This window comes from Saccopteryx leptura, chromosome 2 (genome assembly GCF_036850995.1).
Source record: "Saccopteryx leptura isolate mSacLep1 chromosome 2, mSacLep1_pri_phased_curated, whole genome shotgun sequence".
Taxonomy (NCBI): Eukaryota; Metazoa; Chordata; class Mammalia; order Chiroptera; family Emballonuridae; genus Saccopteryx; species Saccopteryx leptura.
Window position 1 is genome coordinate 96,939,746 of NC_089504.1, and position 18,190 is coordinate 96,957,935.

Below are 18,190 nucleotides of genomic sequence, written 5' to 3' on the forward strand. Positions count from 1 at the left end.
GTGACATTAAAAATCCTACAACTTACCGAGTCACTGAAAAATTATTTTGTATTGCTTCTCTATAATGCCATAAAACACTTGGCTAATATTTAAAATAACATAGGAGGATGATGCATAAAACTTGATTAGATTCTGGTCTAAAAAAAAAACAATGTTCTAAAAGATTTTCGAGGAACAATTTTTCAAGAAAAATTTGAAGACAGACTTAATGTTAAATGATATTAGGAAATCACTGCTAATTTAGTTAATGTGATAATAGTAATATGAGTAAGTTTGAGATTATCTTCATTTTTAGGTGGAGATGATATAAGTGGAAGTTTTCGTAGGTGAAGTATTATGATATCTGCAACTTACCTCCAAACAGCAGAATAAAAAACGAACACAGGTATCAATACTTTAAAGTGATATGTTAATTGTTGAATCAAGGTGATGGATATATTAATAGACTTTTTTTTTTTTTTTTTTTTTGGCAGAGACAGAGAGAGTCAGAGAGGGACAGATAGGGACAGATAGACAGAAAGGGAGAGAGATGAGAAATATCAATTCTTTATTGCAGCTCCTTAGTTGTTCATTGATTGCTTTCTCATATGTGCCTTGACCGTGGGGCTACAGCAAACCGAGTAACCCCTTGCTTGAGCCAGCGACCTTGGGATTAAGCTGGTGAGCCTTGCTCAAACCAGATGAGCCTGCGCTCAAGCTGGCAACCTCGGGGTCTCAAACCTGAGTCCTCTACATCCCAATCCGACACTCTATCCACTGCTCCACCGCCTGGTCAGGCGATAGACATATTCTATTTTGACTTTTTACATACTTAATATTTTTCTTAACAAAAACATTAGGAAAAATACATGATAATAATGTTAGTGACCAGTCAAAAGACTGAGTTAGCCTGACTGGGCAGTGGCGCAGTGGATAGAGCGTCGGACTGGGATGCGGAAAAAGACCCAGGTTCGAGACCCCAAGGTCGCCAGCATGAGCGAGGGGCTCATCTGGTTTGAGCAAAAGCTCACCAGCGTGGACCCAAGGTCGTGGCTCAAGCAAGGGGTTACTCAGTCTGTTGAAGGCCCGCAATCAAGGCACATATGAGAAGGCAATCAATGAACAACTAAGGTGTTGCAATGCGCAATGAAAAACTAATGATTGATGCTTCTCATCTCTACATTCCTGTCTGTCTGTCCCTGTCTATCCTCTCTCTGACTCTCTGTCTCTTTAAAAAAAATAATAATAAATAAATTTAAAAAAATAAAATAAAAAGGACAATCCTTTAAAAAAAAAAAAAAGACTGGGTTATTTAATAATTCTTCAAACACCTCCTCACTTCTAACTTGACACATGAAGCAAGGCTAGCTCAGCTCAGACACAAAATTCTGGTTTGGGGTCCTGTCTCTCACCCCACTATTCAAAAATACATAAACCTTGTAAGAAACAAGCCTTCGGTTTGCCTCAACTTATAAAAGCATACTGCTTAACAAGCCTAATGAGACAATACCTTTAAATCTAACTGATTAAGACTATACTTTTCCCAATATGCATTTAAATAATTGAATGCCAGGAATTTAGAATCAAGATTATTTATGTAAATAGTACATAAAAAGCTTTTCTCCTTCACGAACAAAAAAGGAAAAGAAAAATCATTTTCAATAAGAGGAGAGGAGCTTGACTTTAGAATGGAAGTCGAAAACCCCCATACCAAAAACTGTGAGAAATGAAAGAAAACACCGTGACATCTTAGTAAGGGGACAGAAAGTGGGTCCTGGGCAACGAAGACCAAGACAAGAGACAGGAAAGGAATTCCACTTGAGCCTTTAGGTATCACTCTAGTTCACTATCAGTTAAAAAAAACAAAAAACTCCAATTTAAAACTAACTGCCCACTAAGACTACTTTTGAAGGAAGGTAATTCTGACCAAACTCAGACTTTTACAGAAAAAAGTACTTTCGGAAACCATTCTATGCAACCTCCTCTTCACTACGAGGAACTCAGGACTAGACTGCCAGCCAATCTACATCCCTACTTCCTGACTCCCCACCTAACAAACTGCAACTGTGATCACAACACTAATAACAGAGAATGCCACAGTCAATTTACCCACCAAAGGGAACTGGGAAAATCACAGAAAGTCATTCACATATACACCCTGAGCTTCCTAGGGGCTAATATAAATTTCACTACTGAGCTCATGTCAAACCATAAACTTTTCCACTTCAGAAAATCAAAGTTACGTGTGTCTTCTCAGATGCTCATTACTTTCACAAACAGGAAGGGAAGATAAGAAAATAAATATTGTTAACAAAACACTATATGAACAACATTAAGTACAAATGAACCATTTCTAGCCCTGGCTGAATAGCTCAGTTGGTTAGAGCATCACCTCAAAGCACAGAAGTGGCCAGTTCGATCCCCGGTCAGGGCACATACAAGAGTAGATCAGTATTCCTCTCTCTCTCCCTCTCTCCCTTCCTCTCTCTCTCAAATCAATACAATAAACATTTTAAAAAATGACCTATTTCTCTAATGAACTTCGGTCTCCTCCATCATTCAAAGAGCATTAATTTTAGAAAATGTCTAAGTTATAAAATTTATCAAACTATGCTAAGACATTGATCTAAGTAACAGATGACTCTATTACCTATTGAAAAATTAATATTTGTAAGAAAGGAAATTAATATATGAAAACTTTAGCTGACAGATTCCATCTTCTAGGTATAGGGCATGAATTCCTCTAAGGGAGTTTTTAAGGACATTTCAGGTGTTTAGAAACAAGACAAGGAAGGCTGTTTTTTAAGGCAGTGCAGATCCTGAAGTTAGAGGAAAGTATAACATTACTTTGTGGCACAGTTCCTTCTACAATAGAGGAACATAATTTATATTGATATTAAAAAGTATATTATTTATATTAAAATAATAACAAAATCAACAGTTGATGATTACAAATGTTGGAAATGAAATGAATTTGTACCTTAAGTGAGGCAAGTGGATGTTCTGGACCAAGTAAACTCCAATGAAAGGAAGCCAGGTCTTCATCAGGTAGAATGTGATTTCCTGCAATGCAAACATGGATACTATAAAAGCTATCACCATGAGTGACATAGGGAAACTTATCACTGCATGTTACAATCCGAAGATTACCTTTGTTTTAGACTTTAAAATATGATTTACGACCACCTACTTTGATAAACCACATAAAACTTCCACACAGAAACTGGGAATATTTCTTCATCTTTTAACATAAAGCAGCACACAACAGGCCGACTTCTTGCAGCTGCTTCAAGTACAACATGAACTTGCAGTGCACTTCCAACAGCACTCACACTGAGCACACTGTGTAACAACCGAAGCAACTTCCCAGCACAGGACTAAGGTAGGCTGATAATGGGAACCGGTACAAGTTTTCACTGGTCCAGGAGAAGACTATACTCTGTGAACTAGGATCAACAGCAAAGGTGGAATCTGCAGTTATAAAAATCTCTCTATACAAGGTTAAGTGACAATAACCACTGCTTGTGACATAGATCAACACCCTCCTCCTGTAATTTCCACCACCACCCATGAAGAGATGTGACACACCAGAATACCACCAAAAAGTATCATTCAACTGTGCGCCCTATTCCCGGACTATGTCACAAATGAGAACTGTATCAGTTGAGAAGCTACATTTTGGGGAGACAGTCCCCCTGCACTATAGTGCCTGCTGCCTGATATACTGACATCTTTGATATGTTATCTTGATGCAATTTAAAGCAGAACTTTTCTAAATAATTCTGTGATTTTTATATCATAATTTAGTCACCACCATATGGAAATAGCAGATTCATTAATTAGCTGCTAACAGAAAACAACACAAGGTGAGATCATTTGCAACATTTCTATTCATAATATTCTAAACACACAGAAGCAGGACACAAAGTACTGCACTGCCCGGATGCCCAGAGGCACAGCTGCTCCCCTGTTCTCTAGTCACTGCTCTGTGCAGCGTTCCTGTCACAGCTGGCATAGAACTTCACTGTGAAGTATGAACTGTCTGAGATGTTTTTAAGCTTCTACATGAAAAAATATTAAGCCAATTCTAACACCAGTAGCAGTCCAGTTAAATTGTGATTCAAATAAATTTTAAATGAATATTCCAACCAACTTTCTAAAACAAATAGCTATACTTTTTACCACCAAAAGGAAAAGGAAACTCTCTCATTTGAGGACATTGAAACTTTTACACAAAATCTAAAATAAAAAAGCACAACCAATTAAGAATTTGCCTTTGCCTAACCAGGTGGTGGTGCAGTGGACAGAGCGTCGGACTGGGATGCAGAGGACCCAGGTTCGAGACCCCGAGGTTGCCAGCTTGAGCGCGGGCTCATCTGGTTTGAACAAAAGCTCACCAGCTTGGACCCGAGGTCGCTGACTCGAGCAAGGGGTTGCTCGGTCTGCTGAAGGCCCGTGGTCAAGGCACATATGAGAAAGCAATCAATGAACTAAGGAGTCGCAAGGAAAAACTGATGATTAATGCTTCTCATCTCTCTCCGTTCCTGTCTGTCTGTCCCTGTCTATCCCTCTCTCTGACTCTCTGTTTCTGTAAATAAATATCTTTTAAAAAAAAGAGTTTGCCTTTAAGTTGCCTAAATCTTTTGAAGACATTCCAAGCTCTAAATTCATTACTAAATTATTCAAAATGCTACTACTATTTTTCATTTACTGTATTTTAAAATTTCACAAAATAATTTACCTAGAAGACTGAGTTGGCATTATCTCCCAAGAAATATATTTAATGTTTCTTAAATAAAATAAACAAATATTCTTCCACATCTCAAACTAATTAGGCATTCATATTCTAAGCACATGTAATTTTCCAGTTCATTAAAAGTCAGTTAATATCCCCAAGTCATTCTATATAATATATAAGTAAATACACAACTTTTTGTAATGTGACCATCTCACTTTTAACATCAGAGGAATTACACTTTCATATTTCAATATATGATGAAAGTATATTTAGAAAATTAGTTTTAATCCTCCAAATCCCAAGTCACAAGAGTTGCCTAAGAAGATGGACAGAAAACAGCCAAATAGGCCCTGGCCGGTTGGCTCAGTGGTAGAGCGTCGGCCTGGCGTGCGGAAGTCCCGGGTTCGATTCACGGCCAGGACACACAGGAGAAGCGCCTATCTGCTTCTCCACCCCTCCCCCTCTCCTTTCCTCTCTGTCTCTCTCTTCCCCTCCCGCAGCTGAGACTCCACTGGAGCAAGGATGGGAGGCTCCATTGGAGCAAGGATGGCCCGGGCGCTGGGGATGGCTCCATGGCCTCTGCCTCAGGCGCTAGAGTGGCTCTGGTCGTGACAGAGCAACACCCCGGATGGGCAGAGCGTCGCCCCCTGGTGGGCGTGCCAGGTGGATCCCAGTTGGGCGCAAGCGGGAGTCTGACTGCCTCCCCGTTTCCAGCTTCAGAAAAATACAAAAAAAAAAAAAAACAAACAAAAAAAACAGCCAAATACTCACTTAAAGACATATATGAGATTAAATCCAAACAAACAAAGAGAATTTACAAAATCAGAATTTTGTTCATTGGTAGTTATATAATCTGAAATGCTATCACCAAATAAACTGAAAAATTGTGGCTTGCTTACAATAATTTCTAATTGTTCATTACATTTTGGAATGTTTATAAAAATCTGATTATCTAGAAATTTCTAAAAATAATCCACAATATAATTCCCCTCTTAACACAACCAGATTGGGCTGCTAACCTCCATAGAGTACAAAGTGCCTGACCAGACAGTGGTGCAGTGGATAGAGTGTTGGACTGGGATGCACAAGACCCAGGTTTGAAACCCAGAGGTCACCAGCTTGAGCGTGGGCTTATCTGGTTTGAGCAAAGGGTCACTCGGTCTGCTGTAGCCCCCTGGTCAAGGCACATATGAGAAAGCAATCAGTGAACAACTAAAGGAGCCGCAATGAAAAATTGATGCTTCTTATCTCTCTCTCTCTTCCTGTCTGTCCCAATCTGTCCCTCTCTGTCTGTCTCTGTCACAAAAAAAAAAGAGTCCAATGTGACATCACTACCTTAAACTCACATATTTTTCAAAAATGGTTTGTGTGTTACTAACAGCCTTCAATCCCATCCCCGCAGCTTACGAATTTTAATCCCAGCAGGGCCTCGCTCAAAACATGTTTACTTTTACTTGTATTGTGAAGACAATTCTCACAAACTTGCAGCAACCTAAAGCTGGATATTCAAGTAGCTAAAGACATGCAGACAGAGGAGCTGACAGAAAAGAAAAAATAACTATAAAATTACCTACTATAAAGTTATTTTTACGAAAAAAAATTTTTTTTAATTTATATATATATAAATATATATAACATTAGTTAAAACAAAATTTCATCCTTTGTTGGTATTCAACATAAGGAATTCCTCCCAAGGGAGGTTTTAAACACATTTATACACTTACTTAAAACTTAGATATTGTAAACAAGATAAGATAGTTGAAAGCAGTAAGTGTTCCAAAAATAAAGGGGAAAACACGACAATACTAACTTCACAGTATATTTTCTTCTATAATAAATATAATTAATGCCAAAGGTTTAAATGTCTAATTTTCACAGTGGGACTATGTTAACATTTGTGATTTTTTTCCTTATTTTTCCCAGATTTTAAATGAATTTATTCACAAATTAGTTTTCAGCCCAGAAAGCATAATACATAAACGAACACATTAGAACAAAAAAACCACACACATACACATAATCGGCAACAGCATAAATAATAAATACTTTTGAGGAGAAGCCTTTTCCTGGTTCTTTTAAATTTAAGACAATCCAAAACATTCCAGCTCTAAAATTTAAAATATCAATACGTTCTCGGTACAGAACTCCTTTATGATTTGAGAAAGTGTCCACACTGCCCACCTACCTAACAGAGCGGCAAAGATAGGGAAGCGGTTTGGGTTCAGGTCCAGCTGCTTGGCCACTTCGTGCATCAGGTACTGGCTCGTGGTGAGGCTTTTCCCATTGCGGCTCAGCTTCAGAGCATGGGCACTGAAGTAGTAGGGGATGTTGCACAGTGCGTAATCAGAATCATATGCGACCAAGCCGTGGAAGCCGTTTTCTCTGCAGAAACCAATCACTTCTTGATGATGGTCCTCGATGCTCTGTGCAACCTATGCAAGTGAGAAAGGAGGACACTTGGTCAGAGGCCGGGTACCATGGCAGCATGTGCTCGATGTGCAGACATGTCTGTACAGAATCCAAGAATCCCAGATATGAAAAATACCCAAGAGAGCCAAGTGGTCCAAAGTGCCATAATAATGTGTACAGCACATTGCTCAAATGAGAAATCCTTTCCTGTTCAGTAATATATGATCCCATCCACACTGCGAATTAATTTTTGATTTTTATAAAGTTCAAAGATCACCTTGCGTGAAGTACACAATGCCAACCCTCACCCCCAAAACCCAGTATTTTGAAGGAAAAAATGTATGATGAAAAAAAGAGAACAGTATAATAAAAAGTTTAAAGGAAGATGAGAGAGAAGCCAGCCACCCTCAGTGAAACCAAAATAATTTCTTCAAAGTAGAGCGAATGTGTCAAATAGGCAAAATATTCTAAATGATATTTTTTAATTGATTTTGGAGAGAGAAGAAGGGAGAGGGTGGAAAGGAGAGAGAAAAGGAGAAAGAGAGAGAAAAAAGAGATCAATATGTTATTCTACTTATTTACTCATTCATTGGTTAAATCTTGTTGTATATGCCCTGACCATGGATCGAAACCACCACCTTGACCTATCAAGACGATGCTCCAAACAATTGAACTATCCAGCAGGGCAGAAGGATTAAAAAAAAAAAAGCCAAGTCTACCAGTTATCATACCCTAAAGCATTCAGCATATGGGGATAATATAAGAATGAACACATTTACTCCCAAATAATTGTCACATGCTTATTCTATGCAAAGACCAGGCCTGGTGGTACAGCACCAAGTTCAGGACCACCACAGCACTAAGTCTAAATTTACTGCCCTTTTAGTGATGAAAACTATAGCCAAGGCCTCCTTACTTCTATTGGCTCTCCACTGCAAAAAGTCACCCCACCTATCTCAACTGTCTGTGACATACTAAGGATTGCCAGAGAAGAAATTCCCAGGGAGAAATAAAAGACGCCTGAAACCTCTTTGTTCCTAAACACATACCAAAAAGCACGGAAAAATATTTTCTTAAAATATATAAAAATGATCAATTCCTCTCCTGCTATTTCCCAAACTCATTCATCCAACTAAAATCTACAGGATTTTTTTATTTCTACAATAAATAAGATATTTTAGAAAACATAATTTTAAACTCAATTAGGTAATTTAGCTACCTGTGGAAAATTTACTCTCCATAGAGCCCTGAAGGTGAAAATCATATGCACTTAAATGTAAATTTCTATAATTATACTGCCCAATGTATGGAATTAAAATTAAATTACATTAGAAATTAACTTTGAGTGTTCCATGTTCAAGTACTGGATATCACTGTGGAAACCACTCTCATTTCTTACTGATTATCTTAACACAAGCAGTCACCAATTTTGTTGGAAAGTTAGTTATAATAAAATTTAATTTAAAGGTAAAGCAAACCTTTTAAAGATGCATACTTAAAAACAATTTTTTGCATTCTTGAGAAAAAATTTTTGTTAAAAATTTTAATTTGTAAGAAAAAAATAAAACATGCAATTTAGTCAACTAATCTGTATCTTAGAATAGAAGAATCTTGTTTTATTATATCCCTTAATCTAAAAACCCTGTACATTCACTAAAATAGAAAAGTATAGTTTAAAATTTTCTAAAATTAGGCCAGCCTCATCTCACATTCTAAAAAGGATAACTTTCAAGTCCAAGCTGTCTACCTCAAGTCACTTATTACACAGAACTTCACATTTACAGCAATGTCTTAAAGCATTTTTAAGTCACCAGTAATTCCTGGCTGTTTTGCTGATATCTTTAATAGTAAGTCTACACAGCCTCTTAAGAGGCTATGAAATGAAAGGGTCTGACCTACCACGCCCTTGCTCCCCACCTCTCTAAGGAATTCAAGAAAAGACAGCATAGCTGCTTGTTCCATAGACCGACCAAACGTCTTGTAGTGATGAAGTCGAATTAAACATATGAATTGAGTATTCCATGCTCAGTATTTTTACTTTGTGAGAATTTACTAACCCTTTCTTCCGGGAAACCAACGCTGGGAACAGTTCTCAGTCTGGCCCTGCCCACTTCCAGGACAGCAATCCAGAGATGATATGGTCTGCCTTCCTGAGCACCCAGTCACTGGGCAGTGTGTCTCACGACACTGTTACCACATTATCCTCACAACCACCTGAAGGTGAGGGAGGGGGCCAAGCCTTCGAGGACTGCCAGGTGGGTGTTCAGTCAGAGCATGAGCCAGGTGCAAAGTCTAGAGGTGAATGGGGTGAGTGTGCAACCCCATACTGTGAACCCAGGAAACTGGTAGGTGAGTCTACCCTGGCACGGGTTCAAGAAAGGCTGTTGAGTTGTAAAACAATAGGCAGTGTTATTTCCAGAGTTGTAAAATGGTCACGGTCTCTGACCCAGTAATCTCACTCCAGGAACTAAAGCCTAAGTAACCAACACACCCAATAAAAAAACGTTGGGAACACAGAAAGGGTCAGGGTAGACTCCTGTGGGAGAAAATAAATTAACATTAAGGAGCTGGGTAAATACAGAAGCTATGTGGTAGTGTGGAGAAACCTGGGAAAAGCTTATGACAATACTAAACAAAACCATTTCAGAATACAATATCCCGTACAAACAACCATGTAAAACTGTGGGAAAAGGCAAAAACCACCACAGCTGTGTCAGAGTGGTACAATTATATTTATAAGATCTTTTTAAAAGAAAAAAAATCAAACTAAAAGCTGAAGCAGTGCTAGCATAAGCCGTGCCCGTACTGGCCACCTCTGAGCTACCAAAACGGGAACAACACGCCTCCTTTCACATGCCCCTCTCTTGCAAGATGACAAGGTACAGAGCTTCCTCATCTGAATATGAAGGTTTAGCTCGAAGTCTGGCATACGATAAGCATCGAAAGAATGAGAAGCATTGAAGGGTCCCATTCAGGAGCCTCCAAAGAGTCTTTAAAGTGCCTATAAAGATTAGTAAGATACTGTGTTCAGTAGAAGCCAACATCTGATAGAGAATTCTAGAATCTTCATCTGCTGCCAGAGAATGGAATGTGGAGCAGCCACAATCACCTCTTCCCCAAATACAACTCCTTGTTCATTTAGAACATGTGCTTTCAGCCTGACCAGGCAGCAGCATGGGCTCTCTGGCTTGAGGGGGGAAAAAAAAACCTCATCAGCCTGACCAGGCGGTGGCGCAGTGGATAGAGCGTTGGACTGGGATGCCAAAGGACCCAGGTTCGAGACCCCGGGGTTGCCAGCTTGAGTGTGGGCTCATCTGGCTTGAGCAAAAAAAAAAAGCTCACTAGCATGGACCCAAGGTCACTGGCTTGAGCGGGGGGTTACTCAGTCTGCTGAAGGCCCGCGGTCATGGCACATACGAGAAAGCAATCAATGAACAACTACGATGTTCCAACGAAAAACTGATGATTGATGCTTCTCATCTCTCTCCATTCCTGTCTGTCTATATCTATCCCTCTATCTGACTCTCTCTCTGTCCCTGTAAAGATAAATAAATAAATAAAACCCTCATCAGCTTGGACCCAAGGTCGCTGGCTCAAGCAAGGGGTTACTCGGTGTGCTGAAGACCCATGGTCAAGGCACATATGAGAAAGAAATCAATGAACAACTAAGGTGTTACACCAAAAAATTGATGATTGATGCTTCTCATCTCTCTCCGTTCCTGTCTGTCTGTCCCTATCTATCCCTCTCTCTGACTCTGTCCCTGTAAAAAAAAAAAAAAAAAAAAAAAAAAAAGAACATGTGCTTTCAGATTGGCATTAAAAAGCAAAGTGAATGAACTGTTAATAATCATTACAATACTAACTTGCAAATGATTAACAATACCTTAAATCCTCACCCAAAACTCACACATTGAAAAAATACTTTCCTGCTAAAATTAATCTCCTGAAACAAAAAATAAAGTAACTGTGCCCACAAGCACAGACTTCAAACCTAAACTAAAGCACAGTGAGACAAGCTGTGCCCTGGGGTCTTGCTCATCTTCCCAGCTCAGGCACCCAGGTGACAGGGATGGGGATGTCTACATCCCAATCCTGGCTTGATGCCCAATCTGCCCAACTATGAATAAAAAATTAGTGGATGTTTCGGGTTCCTTCAGCTTCTAAAATTCTAATACTCTTCCCCAAAGTTAAAACCCATTATTCCTTTAAGTGAGAAAAGGCAACATGGCATTAAAAACTGTGAGGTAACAGAGATGCGACCCTTCCCAATGGGTGAACAATAGGAGTGGGGAGCGGTAATACTCACTTAAGAAAGAAAAAGAAAACCACCAAACCCCTGAAAGAGTGAGGAGCTGTCTGGATGGTATACATAGCATGACTCTATGTCATCTGTCCGAGCTCAGATGATTGTACATTTCATACAGATAATGAATTTTAATATACACAAATTTTTTTTAAACCCACCAGGATGTCAGGGATACCAGAAAAGAATACAGACTGACAAATGCATCGAATTGTATTATAAAATGTCTGAAATAACTCCACTGAGTGGATGGGGAAAGCTCCCACAGTAACTTTAGAAAACAATGTTTTGAGTGGAAGCTGTGAGCCAGAAGACAGAGATAGCGCAGAGACACTGAACACTTCTTGGTAACCTGTCCCCGGGGGTGCAGGTGAACAATGCTGAAACCACTCACATGTGTAAGGCTGGAGTAAATGAGCCGGTGTCTCCCTGTCAGAGACTGGGATTAAAAATGTGCAAAAGGGGAAGACCAGCATGACCCTGCGGTGTGGCTTAGCCATAGAGACAGCCATAAGAATTGGTGTGTAGGTGACAACACAGACAGGCAGACACAGAAATCATTAGAGTTAAGAGTGCATGTGTGGGTTAGTCTGTATATGCTCACCTCTCTGCTATTAGCCAAGAAGCAGCAACATCCCACAAGTGAGAACACCCAACCCCAGGTCTGGTTTCTAAAGACCATCCTCCATGAAAAGGGACCACAACCCTTGAGAAAATGGGTGATGCTGGTGCAGGGACATCCAAGGTGAGCCCAGAGCATCCACCTTGTGGTGCTAGAAAGAAAAGCACTGCTCATAAATGAAGGATAGGTGTGTCAGAAGGACAAAATAATCCACCTGAAAGACATTCAACAGCCAAAGCTGGAACTTATGCAGCCAAAGAAAATAACATGTATAGAGTTACATCCCAAAGTACAAAATTAATACATGAGTCCCTAATGATATATATGATGAATAAAGGCGAAAGAAGACACAAATCTTCCCTAAAGAATTCAAATGACAGTGTAAAATACCTCTGAATGTGAGCTAGACTAAATAAACAGCTTCCAAGAACCAAAACCAGCAAAGGATACAAAAGTCACATCACAGAGCAGAGGCCCAGCAGATACCACCTTCAACAAATGATCAGGGTCACAATCAGCCAAGTACTGCTGACATCACGCACTCATGGTACAGTGTGACAAGACTGGCACTGCAGCTCTGGGTATTTTTCCCAAATCACAATAAAACATCAGACAGCCACAGTCAGAGACCAGCCTACAAAAAACGTGACCAGCCCTCCAAAGTGTGAAGGGAAGCAGAAGCTGAGCTGTCCAGACCAGAGGGGACCAATGACACCAGACGGTTTTAGGCAATGTGGTACCCAAGTGTAGAGCCCGGAGCCGAAAAAGGTGGAAAACGAATGAAACCTAAATGAAGTACACACACAGTTAAGGTGCTGCACCAGTGCGACTTTCTCAGTTTTGATAATTATACCAGCTCCTAGGATGTTAATACGCATAGAAGACGAATGAAGGATTTTTGAGAATTCTCTGAACCATCTTTGCAACTTTTCTATAAACCAAAAATTATTCCCAAAAAAATTTATTTTAAAAGAAAAATGTTAATAGTCAACAGGACACCAGCTGAAAACACTGTTCTCAGCTATTTCATTAGATGAGCAGGCAATGCATCCAAGAGTCTGTAAGAGAAAACTCAACTCCCTGGGACACCCAAGGGGTAGAAGGCCTTCCACAGATGGGGCTGGGTTAACTACAAACCTATGACTGAGTGAATGAAGTCCAACAACCAAAAGTCAAAGAACCCGGTAGTCAGGTGCAGAGAACTAGACGGGGTAAAGAGAAGACTTGATGCAGTTTGGGTGGGGATAGGAGAAAGGTCTGGGTTGTGTTAAAATAGAACTTGAGAGGCAGTTATTTAATTAAAAATAAAAATGCAGGGATGAAGCCTTGGAAAGTAGGGTCTCACAGAGTATTAGCTGTTCTTTCTCCTCCAAATGTGTTTTTCTTCTGGTCTGAATGCCTTTATTTCTGTTTCCTATCTCGTGTCTAATCTAAGATCTCACCTGTGTTGTTTCTCCATTTTACTGGCCTTCCAGCTCCTGGCTTGAACTGGGCAAAATACAATAAAATTGGTTTGTCTAGTTCTAATTTTAGAAGTAAGCAAACTATTATATACAATGTTGGTAAGATTATTTCAATTTGAACTCTCAGAAAGTATAAAAGCAAGCTAAAATATTAAGCCTGAAACATACCAACTTACAGGTATTAACAGAAGGGGACAAAGCCTCCCACCCACTGAGTGAGCCAGACTTGGAATCATGCATGCCTCCTTAGAGAAAACCCCATGCTGGTAACCAGAGACTACCCTAACAGTAGGAAGCCATAATTTATTTTTACTGTGGCTGCCATCACACTGTATCAAAATGCAGCTTCAGATCAAGGCAGTGAAATCCTAGAACTCCTATACACAGAGCATACATGGAGCACACTGCTCCACCACATACTGCGGGAGCTTTGACCAGACCAGGATCCACCAAACACCTTGCTTCCCCTCTCCACCTATCTGTCCACAAAAAATAGGATGGACGCAGTCAGCATTGAAGGGCATCAGTAGCTGGCAAAATGCCCTATTATGGGTCCCAATGAAGTACTTTGTACTTTGCTAGAGAAAATTCTATGATACTATATACTTACCAAAATATCCTAGGTAAATTTGTATCTGAATAGTTTTAAGTTTCGTCATTAAAAAGGCAGATATATCAAAACTTTTCTTTTTACAAGCAACAAGGACTAAAAAAATCCCAAGCTTACTTTGTGAGTGTGATTCTTTATTAATGCTGAAAGCAGCTAAGGGGTCGGTCCCTTAAGAATGAAAAGGTAACAATTACTTACTCCTAATCTCCAGTGAAGCACTTGTGCAGTGAGGTTTGTCTCTGGCACCAGGTGAGTGAACTCCACTGCCTACTTTAATACTCTCTGTACTTCCATTTCTTCATTTGCAAAGGTCCCTTATCTCATAGGGTAGCTGTGATTAAGTGAGTTACTATGCGTAAACAGCTCAGAATCAGTCATAAATAAGCACTTGATAAATGTCAGCTACTAGTTAAATAAGCTATATGAAAAAGGATCTGCTTCTTTACTGTTAATTTTTCCATTGATTTGAGAGAGGAAGAGACGAGAGGAAGGGAAAGAGAGGGGAAAAGGGAAAGAAAAGCATCAACTCGTTGTACCACTTAGTTGTTTCAGTTTGGTAGTTGTGTACTCGTTGATTGCTTTTTTAATTTTTTGACAGAGACATAGAGTCTGAGAGAGAGACAGACAGGAAGGGAGATGAGAAGCATCAATTCTTTGTTGCAACACCTTAGTTGTTCACTGATTGCGTTCTTATACGTGCCTTGACCAGGGGGCTACAGCAGAGCAAGTGACCTCTTGCTCAAGCCAGCAACCTTAGGCTCAAGCCAGAGACCTTTCGGCTAAGCTAGTGACCATGGGGTCATGTCTAGGATCCCACACTTAAGCCAGCGACCCTGCACTGAAGCTGGTGAGCTTGTGCTCAGGCCAGACGAGCCCGTGCTCAAGCAGGCAACCTTGGGTTTTGAACCTGGGTCCTCTGTGTGTCCCAGTCCGATGTTCTATCCACTGTACCACCACCTGGTCAGGCTGCTGCCCTTTTTTTTTTTTTTTTAAGTGAGAGGAGGGGAGACAGAGAGACAGATTCCCACATATGCCAGACCAGGATCCACCAGCAACTCCTGTCTGGGGCAGAAGTTCAAATCAACCAAGCTACCCTCAGCACCTGGGACAAACACTCAAACCTATGGAGCCACTGGCTGCGAGAGGGGAATAAAGAGAGAAGCAGAGGGTGAGGGAGAGAAGCATATGGTCACTTCTCATGTCTGCCCTGACTGGGGATAGAAGACTGGACGTCTGCATGCTGGGCCGATGCTCAATCCACTGAGCCAACCAGCCAGGACCCACTGATTGCTTCTTGTACATGCCCTGACTGGGGATCGGACCTGTGACCTCAGCGCACTGAGACAACATTTTATCCACTGAACCACCCACCCAGTGCCAGGACCTGCTTCTTTATACTTTTTATACAGGACTTGAAACACTATGAGTTGTCATATATAGATTTTCTGACACAAAGAAAAAAAATACTATATGTGGTTTTTCTTTAGAATAATTTTATATCAGCTCAAGGACTAACGTGATACATCCTCCAGCCAGCTACCAGATCTAAAAGATATGTCAACCTGAACATAAGAGAATATAAATTAATTGACCTTTTTTTTTTTAAGGAAATAAAAATCAAGCTTTCACTTTTATCCAGCTGAACTACAGTCACTAGATGTTAGGTGGGTAAAATTTAGACTATTTACTCCCTACCTACTCAAGTGGAATGGAAGAATGAGAGACCATAGAAGTCAACTATAATTTAGTGGAAAATTTTTATTGTTGTTGCCTACTTTAAAAAGACAACTTAAATGTTTTGACCTATAGTAGCGATCTTTAAAAGACAAGCTCTCCTCAGGAAATCTGAAGTCAAGCTGAATAAGCTTTCTACCTTACATTTCTCTTGTCTATAATAATTGGTTGATGGGTCTTAAGGGCAAGAAAAAATAACTTCTTTTAAAATAAGGGAGTGGCACAGGAAAAGATCCTCAGCTTCATTAATCATAAGGCAAATAAATGTAAATAAAAACCACAATGAGATACCATTTCAGACCTACTAGGATGGCTACTATAAAAACTTTTTTAAAAAATCAAAAAACAGAAATAAGTGTTGAAATGGGAACCATCACACATTGCTGGTGGGAAAGTAAAATGGTGTAGATGCTATGGAAAACAGTATGGTGCTTCCCCCCCCCCCAAAAAAAAAGACAGAATTGCTATATGACCCAGCAGTTATATTTCTGAGTATATATCCAAAAGAATTGAAAGCAGGAACTCAAACAAATATTTGCATGCCCATTTTCATAGCAATATTATTTATAATAGCCAAAAGGGAAAGTAATGGATAAGCAAACTATAAATTCAAGAGAATAGTATCCAGTCTTGAAAAGGAAGTTCTGACACATGCTACAACATGGATGAAGCTTGAAGACATTATGCCAAGTGATATTAAGCCAGGCACAAAAGGACAAATACCGTGTGATTCCACTCATATGAGAGACCTAAAGAAATGAGATTCTCAGAGACAGAAAGTAGAATGGTGGGTGCCAGGGTCTGGGGGAGGAAGACTGGAGAATTAGTATTTAATGGGCACAGAGTTTCAGTTTGAAAAGATAAGTTCTGGAGATCGATGGTGATGATAGTTGCACAACAGTGTGTAGGTATTTAATTTCCACTGAACTGTACACTTAACCAATGATTAAAGTAGTAAAATTTTTGTTATGTATAGTTTATCACAATTTTAAAAATAAAAAAAATGTATATTAATGAAGAGTGACACCCACTCTCCCCATCTTCTCAGGAATCTCAAGCACTTATCTCCACTGCTGTAATGTTCAACTTGTCAAAAGACAGAAGCTGTGTTCTTCCTTTGGATAATGACACTGACATGCATGTAATGGACTATATCTGCCAGGCTATATACAAGGCCGAGATTTCTTTTTTCCTCTGTAATCTCTTTAGATCATCTATGATGTGATTGTAATATGAGTTCAATACTTATTCAATAATAAAACTGTTTTCTTTCTCTGCTAAAGAAATTAATAAGAAAGTAGATGTCATAAAAGCCATGCAAATTAAACTTTATAAACTTTAAAAGTAAAAATATAAAAATGATAAAACAGAAGAAAACACCAACATTAATACGTGTCTATTAGCCTACTATATTAATTCCACAATAACTCAGCTAAGTCCTAGCAATAATATTATTGTTAAAAATCTAATCCCAAAATACATTAAAATTTAAGTTCCACAATTTAGGAAAATGAATCTCAGATTGATACAGTTTATTTCAAGATGGTGACACTTGCAAACTCTTTACTGAAATATTTTATAACTCACAGAGATACAGGCAAATAAAACACCATTGTGTTTGTGCTCATCCGAGCAGTGCAGGGAGCCCCCAACCCCAGCCCGGACTGGCTGGCACTCCTTCCCCAGAGATGAATGCACTGCAGACCTACAAACAGCCCACCCTCCAGCAACACACTCTACAGCAGGGGTCCCCAAACTCTGGCCCGGGGGCCACATGCGGCCCCCTGAGGCCATTTATCCGGCCCCCACCGCACTTCCGGAGGGGTACCTCTTTCATTGGTGGTCAGTGAGAGGAGCATAGTTCCCATTGAAATAGTGGTCAGTTTGTCGATTTAAATTTACTTGTTCTTTATTTTAAAAATTGTATTTGTTCCCGTTTTGTTTTTTTACTTTAAAATAAGATATGTGTAGTGTGCATAGGAATTTGTTCATAGTTTTTTTTATAGTCGGGCCCTCCAACGGTCTGAGGGACAGTGAACTGGCCCCCTGTGTAAAAAGTTTGGGGACCCCTGCTCTACAGTATACTTTTCACACTAACTAGCAAAATACCAGTAACATGGCTGGTTCAGTCTTTCCAAATAAGCCAATTTATTCCAGAGACTTGTTGGAAATGCCAAATGACTAGGGCACAAGAGGATCGCATTTCTAGATCACAGATCCTTAACTATTGCAGACTCAGAGTCACCTTTGCAGATAATTCAGTGCATCAAGTTCAACTCTAATACTGGCCCTAAGATGTCTAGAAACAATGTTTGATAGAACCAGACAAAAG

At 39.6% G+C, this 18,190-nt stretch overlaps 1 protein-coding gene across 2 annotated transcripts in view; it reads right to left on the reverse strand.

Annotated features, from left to right (window-relative positions):
• The window catches only part of FAM120A (family with sequence similarity 120 member A), a 134,019-nt gene that overhangs the window by 105,963 nt on the left and 9,866 nt on the right, over nucleotides 1-18,190 (reverse strand). For both annotated transcript variants that reach the window (XM_066368350.1, XM_066368351.1), the window contains exons 2-3: nucleotides 6,903-7,149; nucleotides 2,960-3,042 (exon numbers count right to left, since the gene is read on the reverse strand). In XM_066368350.1, the coding sequence (XP_066224447.1) occupies nucleotides 2,960-3,042; nucleotides 6,903-7,149 (330 nt within the window). The remainder of the gene's footprint in view (nucleotides 1-2,959; nucleotides 3,043-6,902; nucleotides 7,150-18,190) is intronic.